Here is an 11,511-nt window from a genome sequence, read left to right as displayed (position 1 = left end):
GTTTCGTGGGGACAGAAAGCCTGGGTAGAGGTGAACATGAGAATGCAAATTCTCCAGATCGTTGCTGAAATGTTGGACAGGCCATGGCATTTCTACTCGTGTAGAAGATGTGCAGCTCTACATTTTCAAGTGACCTTCGCTGACCTGTGGCCCACAACAGTTGTGCCTTCTCTTAGGGTTGTTGAGAGACTTTTGGGAGATGGGAGTGGGTGCCCCTGTACACTTGGACAGAGCTCTGTTCCCCGAAGGTTCCTTCTGCACCCAGTAGGAGGCGCTCAGCGGGGCACCAGGCAGAGCTCATAGGTTGGGGGGATGTTGCCAAAGCCTGAGATCTTGGGGGTGATATCGATGTCAGCAGGAGGCACCAGCGGGTGTAGGGAGAAGTTCTGAAGGATGGAGGTCAAGTAGAGGAAGAGTTCCATGCAGGCCATGGCCTCGCCCAGGCAGATGCGCTTTCCTGTGAGCACATTGGAGGAGAGGAGGGTGGGTCACACTTGCCCTGGGATAGCAGTCATGGGGAGCCTTCTGACCCCACCACCCACCTGAGTCTCAGCTACTTCCTCAGCATCTCTGGGGTCATAACACTGGCTTTATAGGGTTTTATTACAAGGACTCAGTGGGTTCCTAGAGTTAGTGCTCAGCTAGGACCTGTCACTCAACACATGGCAGCTACTTCTCTGATGACTTGGATTCCATCAGATTCCAAGATGGGATGGTTGTAAAGGAGCCTTGAATACGAAGATTCTGTGCATTTCAATTTTTCAAAGGCATATAAAACGTATAATTGGTGCCAGGTACTGGTGACGTGGGGTGGTGGTGTACAAATGAAAGCTCACACTTAAGTAGTGCTTACTGTTTGTCAGTCACACTTAGTGGTTTGGAGAGATTAATCGCCATTTTACAGTTGGCAGCTGAAGTGCTGCACCATTTGTAAGTGGTGTGGTGGGGGTCCTGTTTCCTAACCATTGCACTGACTCTAGGTGCCATGTGGCTTACATATAAAGAGCCATGAGATTTTATGCCATGTGTGGGCAAACCACTGCCCATGGGGAAAGTCTGCCCCAATGCTTGTGTTTGTATGGCCTGCAAACTATGAATGCTTTTAACATTTTAACATGGTTGAACAATATCAAAAGAAAAATATTTTAAGACACATGAAAATTAAATTGAAATACCAATGGTCATTACAAAAGCCTTTTGGGAACTCAGACACTTCCCATCACTGTTTTGGATGTGATCACTTCTGTGCTATAGCAGCCAAAGTGAGTGTTTACAGCAGAGAACGGATGCCCTGCAAAATCTACAATGTTTACTATCTGGTCTTCACGGAAAAGGTTTGCTGACCCTGCTTAATGCTTTCACTATTGTGATTTTATTTTTCTAATGATCAGAGTCAATGGTTCTAATATTCCATGATTTGGGGGTTCTGGGATTTTATGGTCCTAATTATGGCTTAGGAAGTTACAATTCAACTGCTGATTCAGACCTGAACCTCAATATAGACCAATGGCTGTGGGACATATCAAGCATGTCCCTGGGGGGCACTCAGACCACAGAAACCTACCAGAAGAAAAAGGCACAAAGGCTTCATTCTTCTTGAAGCGGCCCTGCTCATCCAAGAAGTGCTGGGGATAGAAGGCATTTGGGTAGCGGAAGTATTTGGGGTCTTTGAGGACTGAGCCAAGCAGGCGAAACACATCAGTGCCCTGGGGGCAGAAATGGAGACAGTTAGGGGAAATCACTGTTGGAGCATGGGGTAAGGAACCAGGAAGAGAGAAGGGTGCAATGGAGGGAGAAGGTGCCAATAAGTGTGCACTCCACCTTGGGCAGAAGGTAGTCTCGGAAATGAGTCTCCTGAGTGACACTGTGGGGATATCCCAGGGGTGCGATCACTCTCTGTATCTCATGGATCACAGTGTCTGTGTAGGGCATCTGGACTCGGTCATCCATACTTGGGACTCGGTGTGGTCCTATCACATGGTTAATCTCTTCACAGATCTTGGCTGGAAGAAGTCAGACTTCAAAGCAAAAAAGCCACATGGATTACACAAAATCCATTATGCAAGCAACCAGGAGAAGGAAAGTGTTCAATAAATATTTGATTTTTTAAGTTAGCCAATTCAAGCTAGACAGTGAAGGTGAGGCTAGAAAAGTTGAGTGGATATCGGTTAACCTCTCCCCGCATCTCTACCAGGACAAAGCAATTGGCTTATTTTTAACTGTTTGAAGGCAGAGAGGTAAAATTGTGTTCTTTCTTAAGCAAGATGAGTTCTTCATTTACAGTTACCCAATAGAACAGATTACCACGTGTTGGAAATGGATTTTATTTGAATTGGACACCAAGTAGAAGGTCATATTAAATAGCCTTCTTGTGCTCAGGATCTGAGAGTCAGTATTCATTAGATCTTGTGGTTCTAAAGTTGAAAAAGTCTAAGGCAGTGTGTTTCTGTCTTCCTTCCTGTTGTGAGTGGGAGATACCAGGGGAGACCCTTACCTTCCACCTCAGGATGCTTCATTAGCAACAGGAACCCATAGTAGAGGGTCCCGCTCACTGAGTCTGTGCCAGCAAAGAAGAGGTTGAGGGTGGTGATGACCAAGTTCTTGAGGTTGAATTCCGTGTGGGCGTTATTTTTCTCCTGAAACGGAGGAGAATAGTAAACATTTTCTGTTTTGTTTTGTTTTGTTTTGTTTCTTATTCCCTCCTGTGTTCAGGGAAGGACTTTTTGAAAAGACAGTAGGTGGGTAAAGTAACTGAGTGTTGGGAGAGGATGTTCCAGGCAGAGGACTTAGCCAGAGCAAATGCCCTGAAGCAGGAGCATGTCTGCTGTGTTAGGGGAGCAGCCAGAAGGCGGCCAGTGGTTGGAGTGGATGACAGGGAGGCTGGGAGGAGAAAGTAGAATGCCTTGGGAAAGTTGAAAATTGCAGGGCATAAGGGCATATAATTCTAAGCTTCCGAGTACTAAGGTTCTGGTATGTAGAAATGTAAATTTCTAAAATTATAACATTTTAAGATTCTATGATGAGATCAAGCTTCTAAATTTCTAAACACATAAGTTTCTCAAATTCTATGACTCTAAAGTTATTCTACTTTAAAGTCTCTGTCATCTTTGTTGTTGTTGTTTTTGTTTTTAAATTTATCTTTATTGTTGAAAGTATTACAGGTGTCCCATTTTTTCCCCCATGGACCCCCTCCACCTCGCTCCAACCTCCTCCCCAGGCCTTCACCCCATTACTGTCTGTGTCCATGGGTTACACATATATGCATATAACTCCTTTGGTTAGTCTCTTCCCCCCCAACCCCCTTCCTTCTTCCCTCTGAGATATGACAGTCTGTTGCATGCATCAGTGTCTCTGGATCTATTTAGTTTGTCAGATTCTTTTGTTCATTAGCTTCTTCTTAAAGAAGACCCTTCAACATTTCATGTAGTACTGGTCTGGTGGTGATGAACTCCTTTAGCTTTTCCTTGTCTGAGAAGCTCTTTATCTGACCTTCAGTTCTAAACGATAGCTTTGCTGGGTAGAGCAACCTCGGTGGTAGGTTCTTGTTTTTCATCACTTTGAATATTTCTTGCCACTCCCTTCTGGCCTGCAAGGTTTCTGTTGAGAAATCAGCTAACAGCCATATGGGTGCTCCCTTATAGGTAACTAACTATTTTTCTCTTGCTGCTTTTAAGATTCTTTGTCTTTAACCTTTGGTCTTTTCATTATGATGTGTCTTGGTGCGGGCCTCCTTGGGTTCCTCTTGTTTGGGACCCTCTGTGCTTCCTGGACTTGTAAGTTTATTTCTTTTACCAGGTAGGGGAAGTTTTCTGTAATTATTTTTTCAAATAGGTTTTCAATTTCTTGCTCTCTTTCTTCTTTCTGGTACCCCAATAATATGAATGTTGTTCCTCTTGAAGTTGTCCCAGAGGCTCCTTATACTGTCTTCATAGTTCTGGATTCTTTTTTCTTTTTGCTCTTCTGGTTGGGTGTTTTTTGTTTCCTCATGTTCCAAATTGCTGATTTGATTCTCGGTGTCCTCTACTGTTGATTCCCTGTAAATTATCCTCCATTTCAGTTCATGTAGCCTTCATTTCTGATTGATACCTTATTATGTCATCGATGATATCACTAGTTTCCTTGATAGTCTTACTAAGATCCTTGAGCATCCTTATAACCATTATTCTGAACTCTGTAGCTTGCTTAGGTCTATTTTATTTAGTTCCTTTTCTGGAGATTTTTTTCTGTTCTTTCCTTTGTGACATGTTTCTTTGCCTCCAGATTTGGACTGCTTCCTGGTGTTTGTTTCTGTGTACTAGGTATAGCTGCTATGTCTCCTGGCATTTGTAGAGTGGCTTTGTGTAGTAGGTGTCCTGTAGGGTCTAGTGGCTCAGCCTCCCCAGTCACCTGAGCTGGGCCTTCTAGGTGCTCCCTTGTGTGGGCTGTGTGCACTATCCTGTTGTAGTTGAGCCTTGGTTGCTGTTGGCATCACCTGGAGGAATTGACTCCCATGCCAGTCGGTTGTGAGGACCAGCTGCAACTACAGCCAAAGAACTGCTGTGCTGGAGACACCCCTGTGGAGCAGGATTTACTTCAATGGAGCTTTGTTGTTCACTGAGTGCACATCGAGTGTGTCAAGGGTTGTAATCCAGCATGGTTGAGTCTGATCACCAGGTGCACTGTCTCTGGGGCTCCTGGGAGGTGCAAAGTCAGCTTCTGGCTGTGCCTTGCCCAGGGCCATCCAGCATGAGCTACACAGCAAACCGTAGTTGGCTGCTACTTGTGTTGGGCTTGGAGGTGCCCAGGAGAGGCCAAGCTATGAGCCAATGCAGGCTGCCGCTAGTGCCAGGCCTGGGGCCACTTATCAAGCCCTATGGGGCAGCTGCTGCTTGTTCGAGAGATTTTAGGAAAGTCCTAAGCATGAGGCTCGAGAGGCCACTTGCACAGAAAAGCCCCTGGAAATGGCCTGGATGAGCTGCAGGTGGGGAGGGGAGGGGCCTCTGGGAATCACGGGGCGGGGCCAACAGTGTGCATCAGGTGCTGGCGATTCAAACATGGCGCCTGCCTGCCGGCTGTGTGTGGAGACGATTCGCCAAAGGAGCCATGGCCTCCGCCAGCCCTTCTGCCTGGGAGGAAGCCGCCCTCCGCCTCTCGCCCGGATCTCAGGCAGGTTAGTTCCCCCCCGAGTGTCCCGGGTCCTTTCAGGCTGCTGCCCGGCGCTGGGCTCAGAGGGAGCGCGTCCGAGTGAGTCCATGCGCGGGCCCTTTAGGAGGAGCTGCTGGGGCTCCTGCGGCCTCCGCGACCCTCAGGGACAGTCCCCGCTGGTTCACAGCCCGAAGGTGTGGGGACGTCTCTTCCCGGCCTGGAGCCCTGGGCTGGGGGCCTGCTGTGGGGCTGGGACCCCTCTCTCCTCCGGGAAACCGCCACCGCCAAGATTCCCTCCCGGGTTTGAATGGCGGCCGCGTCTCCGCCTCTCCTACCGGTCTCGGTGCTTCTTCAGCTCCCTGGTTGTGGGGCTTCTGTGCAGCCAGATCTCAGGAGGCTCTGAGTGATGGTGGTTCTGGATTTTAGTTGTAATTTTGATGCGGTTGTGGGAGGCAGCGGGTACCACGGTTACCTGCGCCGCCATCTTGTCTCCCCGTAGAATACTTTTTTTTTTCTGCCATCTTTCGAAAGTTTAACAATGGAACAGAATAAAGAGCCCAGAAATAAACCCGTGCATATTTGGGCAATAAATTTATGACAAAGAACCCAAGAATATACATTAGGTAGAAGGATGGTCTCTTCAATAAATGCTCTTGGGAAAACTGGACCATCATCTTATATAATACACAAAAACTAACTCAAAGTGGATTAAAAACTTGAACATAAGATCTGAAATCTTAAAACTTCTCGGAGAAAACATGGGTGGTAAACTCAATAATGTCAGTCTTGACAATTTTTTTTTTTTTGGATTTGACACTAAAAGCAAAGGCAACAAAACCCAAAATAGACAAGTGGAACTATGTTAAACTAAAAAGCTTTCACACAGCAAAGGAAAACCATCAGCGAAATGAAAAGGTAACATACTGAATGGGAGAAAATATTTGAAATCATATATCCGATAAAGGGTAACACCCCAAATCTATAAGGAACACATACAACTTAATAGTAAAAAAACCCAACACAAACCCCAAACAATCTGATATAAAAAATAGGCAGGGAATCAGAATAGTAATTTTTCCAAAGAAGACATATAGATGGCCAACAGGTACATGAAAAGATGCTCAACATCACCAATCATCAGGGAAATGCAAATCAAAACCACAATGAGGTATCGCACCTGTTAGAATGGCAATTATAAAAAACACACAAGTAATAATGAGTTTTCTCTTGGTGGGAATGTAAATTGGCGGCAGCCACACTGGAAAACAGTATGGAGGTTCCTCAAAAAAGTTAAAATAGAGCTACCATATGATCTAGCTATTCCACTTTTGGGTATTTATCCAAAGGACACAAAAACACTAATTTGAAAAGATATGTGCACCCCTGTGTTCACTGCAGCATTATTTACAATAGCCCTATGTGTCCATTGATGGGTGAATGGATAAAGAAGATGTAGGGTACATATAATGGAATATTATTTAGAAATAAAAAGAAAGAAAGTCTTTCCATTTGTGACAACATGGGTGGATTTCGAGGGCATTGTGCTAAGTGAAATAAGTCAGACAGAAAAAGAAATACTATATGATCTCACTTATGTGTGTAATCTAAAACAAATAAAAAACCAGCTGAGCGTATACATATAGAGGAGATTGGTGGTTGCCAGAGGCAGGGGGTGGTGGGCAGACAAAATGAAGGAGTGATTCAAAAGGTATAAACTTCAGTTATAAAATAAGTCATGGGATGTAATGTACATCATGGTGACTATCAATAATACTGTATTGTATATCTGAAATGGTCTTTGATCCATTTTGAGTTAATTTTTGTGTATGGTGACAGTCGTCTAGTTTCATTCTTTTGCATGTGGCTGTTCAGTTTTCCCAGCACCATTGATTGAAGAGGCTTTCTTTTCTCCACTGTATGTTTTTTTTGGCTGCTCTGTCAAAGGTTATTTGCCCATATACATGTGGGTTTATTTCTGGGCTCTCAGTTCTGCTTCAGTAGTTTGTGTCTGTTTTTCTGCCAGTATCATGCTGGGTTTCTTATTTGTTTTGTTTTTGTTTTTAAGCAAAAGCAAAAGTTTTTTGAAGAGATAAAAGTTCCCGCCACAGTGAGAGGGTCCCGAACAGGTAGCCCTATCATGCTGTTTTTATCACTGTCACTTTCTAGTATAGTTTGAAGTCAGAGAGTGTGATACCTCTAGCTTTGTTCTTTTTTCTCAGATTGCTTTAGCTAATCGGGATCTTTTGTGGTTCCATACAAATCTGATGACTTTTGTGGTTCTAGTTAACTTAAAAACACCATTTGGATCTTGATAGGGATCGTTTTGGGTAATATGGACATTTTCTCTATGTTGATTCTTCCAATCCATGAATATCGAATGCCTTTCCATTTTTGTGTGTGTCTTCTTTAATTTCTTTTAATAATGTCTTGTAGTTTTCAGTGTATAGGTCCTTCACATCCTTCATTAAATTTATTCCTAGGTATTTATTCTTTTTGTTGCAATTGCAAAAGGAATTGTTTCTTTAGATTTCTTTCTCTAAAATTTCATTGAAATTATATAGGAATGCAATGGATTTTTGTACATAGATTTTGTATCCTGCAACTTTGTATTTGTTTATTATTTCTAATAGTTTTTGGTGGAGTCTTTAGGGCTCCTTATGTAAAGAATCACGTCGTCTGCAAGAAGTGACAATTTTCCTTCTTCATTTTTCGAGTGCTGCAGCATTTTAGTAATTAGTTTATGTGTGCTACGAAATGAAAAAGGCTGAACATCGCTCTCCTAGGTGGGTAAAAAGAAGTCTTTCTCTTGTTTTCCAGTTGGTGGCACTGAAGCACAGGTTTTTAAGTTTCTCTTGCACTGCTCTGGCTTCTAGGATCTCTTCAGGGTGGTGGAAAATGCCCTTTATTCCCTGGGGAGATGGTGTCTCCTCTGTGACCAGGTCACTTCCATCTCAGGACAGCCCCCTCCCGTGGGAGAATGTTCTGGGCAATGGGGTTCCAAACCTCTGAAATCCAAGCACTGTCCCCTGCAACCGGATACGAATACCATGGACAATCAGCCATGATGAGTGGGAGTGGGGTGAACTGGGAGAGGCCGGCTGGTGCCTTTGTGGCTTTGTCTCCTCCCAGTAATGGCAACTGCCAGACCTCAGCTGTCTCAGCTCTGTATCTCCACCCCTGTCACTGGGATTGGCCACAGTGCGACCCCCTGCCGCTCAGGAAAAATGGCTTCTGTTGCTCCATTTCTCAAGGTTGCAGATATTGTGCTCTAGAGCCCAGCACTCACTGCTACAGCTCCTTCTGGGGCCTGCTGCTAGCTCTGGTGGTGGTGGTGGTGGTGAGGGGGTCAGGCTCAGTGGCTTTGTTTTTCTGCCTGGCAATGGTGGCTGCCAAGCAACCACAGCTGCACCTGTGCACTGCCTTTCCACCCGCCGGTCCCGGGGCTCAGCTGCAGCCTGTATTGATCACTCCAGCAGGGGAGCTCACCCTCTTTGCTCCCATGGGCTCAGGGAGTGCAGGAGGCCACCTGATTCCTCACCTCTCAGGTAAACTCCAGGCTCCATCTGTGGCACCTGCCTCCACTCTTCTCTCTTCCCTCCTCCCAGGCTCGCCCCCCTCTCCCTCCTTCAGATGTTTCCATGTGTGGATCTCTCAGACATGCTCGTGTGTTGAGCAGAGAATCCTTTGTTGAATTATAGCTGTCCATATTGTTTTAACTCCAAGGGGAGAGATCAGGGGAACCTCTCACACGCCATTCCTCTGATGTCACTAAGAGTAAATCTTAGAAGTTCTCATCAGAAGAAAAACATTTTTTGTAACTATGTGAACTAGATTTATTGTAGTGGTCGTTTTGCAGTATATGCAGCTATCAAATCGTTATGTTGTACACCTGAAACTAATATAATGTTATATGTCAATTTCAATTTTAAAAAATCATAGAATGAGAACAAGAGAAAGTTTTGAGATTTGACTGTGACATGTGCCATATGGGAGCAGAAGCAGCCCCGGACTCCTCTTCCCCCCATAGATACACTAATTCAGCACTAACATAAGAATGAATTCCTTTTGTGAGAAACCCAGAAACTAGTCGAGAGGCTCCTGTACTCTGGGTGAGTGTGAAACCAATCTCATTGAGAATGATAGAAAAACTGGAAACACCGTCTTCCCACAATCCCCAATCCTGGCTCAGTGCTGTAGGGTCACGAGGGAACCCTTAGTTCCAAGGACAGAAGCTGAACCACAAAGCTACTGTGCCAACTTTTGTCAGTGCTCGCTGAGGAACTGGCTTCTGTTTCACCTGTCTCAGAACATTCCCTTGGCCCGACATACACTAGTCCTCCAGGGGTTGCAGAGAACACAGTGGTGATTTGAACAAGTGCATGAGTGCTCACCACAGCTCCTCCCCCAGCTCAGCGCAGAGAGTGGGCAATAAACTCCAGCTCCCAGCTTCTCCCAACGAGGGAAGGGATTCGATCACATATCTAACATGGAAAAATGTTTAAATTTATTTTTAATTATAATTGACATACAATATTATATTAGTTTCAGGTGTACAACATTGTGATTCAACATTTATATACCTTACAAAGTGATTAACATCCTAACTTTTCTGGCTGTTACCTGAAGGACTGGCCTACAGAAAGCAAAGGGGTGGTTTGAATTAGAATGCAGGTCCCCACCACATCCAACTCATCACAGAGTGAGCGGGTGGTAAATCCCAGCTCTCAGGTTCTTGTAGAGAAGGGAAAGAGCTGGAGTGTACATCTAACATCCCAACTTCTCCTTCAGTGCTACCCAAAGACTGGCTTTTATGTCACCTGTCACTGATGGGGCCCAGTGTGCACTAGCCTCCTGGAGGCTACAGAGAGCAAAGTGGCAGTTTGAACAAGTGTGTGTGCACACATGCAATAAGGAAAAGACAGTCTCTTCATCAAGTGGTGTTGGGAAAACTAGGTATCTACATGCAGCAGAATGAAATCGAACCTTTATCCTACACCATACACAAAATCGACTCAAAGTGGATTAAAGACTTAAAAATAAGACTGAAACTATAAACTGCTAGAGGAAAACATAGTGGACGGCTTCATGATGTCGATCTTGGCGGTGAGTTCATGCATGTGACCGCAAAGCGTAAGCAACGAAAGGGAAAATGCACAAGTGGGACCACATCAGAGTAAAAAGCTTTTGCTCAGCAAAAGAAACAATACAAAATTGAACAGGCAGCCCAAGGAATGTGAGAAAATATTTGCAAACCATATATCTGATAAAGCGGTAATATCCAAAATATGTAAGAAACTCCTACGACTCACTGCAAAAAACCCCAAATGACCTCATTTTAAAATGAACTGAGTGCTTAAATAGTGTTTTTCTACAAAGAAGACATAAAAATGGCCAACAGGTACATGAAAAGATACTCGACATCACAAATCATCATGGAAATGCAAATCAAAAACAATAAGACATCCTCTCAGAACTATTAGGATGATTATTAACAAAAGAGCAAAAAGACAAAAAGAGTCAAACATGTGGAGAAATTGGAACCCTTGTACATGGTTGGTGGGAATGTAAAATGAAACTGTTATGGAAACAGTATGGGTAAAATCCTGCATAAATTAAAAATAGGATTACTATATGATCTAGCAATCCTACATCTGGGCATGTATGCAAAGGAACTGAAATCAGGAACTCAAAGAGAGATCAGCACTCCCATGCTCACTGCAGCACTATTCACTTTTTAAGGTTCAAAGTTTCTGCTTAAAGATCTGCAGACTTTAGACTTTTATAGTTTCTACATTTGTCTCTAGATATTAGGAACCACATAAAACTATAATCGCTATATTGTCCCAAACATGTTTTGCAAATGGGCTTAGGGTGGCAGGCTCTATGGGATGAGAGGAAAGGATTGGGAAGGAGAATGGTACCTGGTGCATCCTGACGAGGAAGCAGTCAATGAAGTCCCGAGGGTTCTGTGGGTCGAGGGATTCCTCGTTGACCTTGACCCTAGAGGCAATGAAGTCCTTGAGCTCCTCTACCAAGTGGTAGATGCGATTGTGTCTTCCTGGCAAATACTGCATGATTCCAGAATACATGTCATAGAGCTGTGGGGAACAGGCAAAGGCGGTTGGTTCGTCAGTGATGGGCACCTGGGGTCAGCATGGGCTGAGTCTCTAGTCAGACAGCTGTTCTTAACATCCAGTGCCAAGTCTGAGAATTGGGTAAGTCCATTTGCTTTTTTTAAAATTTATTATTTTTTAATTTTTTTATAAATATGTCTTTATTGATTTTAGAGAGAGGAAGGGAAAGGGGGAGAGAGAGAGAAACATCAGTGATGAGGGAGTCACTGATCAGCTGCCTCCTGCAGGCCCTCTCCTGGGGATGGAGCCCGCA

The 11,511-nt window shown here is 44.4% G+C and overlaps 2 protein-coding genes across 2 annotated transcripts in view; one reads left to right on the top strand and one right to left on the bottom strand.

Annotated features, from left to right (window-relative positions):
* Positions 1–275: 275 nt before the first annotated feature.
* On the bottom strand, positions 276–11,198 carry LOC308548026 (cytochrome P450 2G1-like; the record flags this gene model as incomplete). Its single annotated transcript, XM_081119042.1, has 5 exons — positions 276–457; positions 1,565–1,706; positions 1,822–2,003; positions 2,495–2,636; positions 11,046–11,198. The coding sequence occupies 5 exons, from the start codon at positions 11,196–11,198 to the stop codon at positions 276–278; spliced, it is 801 nt and encodes a 266-aa protein (XP_080975168.1).
* The window catches only part of CYP2S1 (cytochrome P450 family 2 subfamily S member 1), a 53,215-nt gene continuing 46,742 nt past the window's right edge, over positions 5,039–11,511 (top strand). The window contains exon 1 of the mRNA XM_081119151.1: positions 5,039–5,149. The gene's annotated coding sequence lies outside the window, so the exon portion shown is untranslated. The remainder of the gene's footprint in view (positions 5,150–11,511) is intronic.

Source organism: Miniopterus schreibersii, assembly GCF_964146895.1.
Source record: "Miniopterus schreibersii genome assembly, chromosome: 18".
NCBI classification, from domain to species: domain Eukaryota; kingdom Metazoa; phylum Chordata; class Mammalia; order Chiroptera; family Miniopteridae; genus Miniopterus; species Miniopterus schreibersii.
The sequence above is the reverse complement of the archived record's forward strand: the minus strand, read 5'-3'. Positions and strand labels throughout refer to the sequence as shown.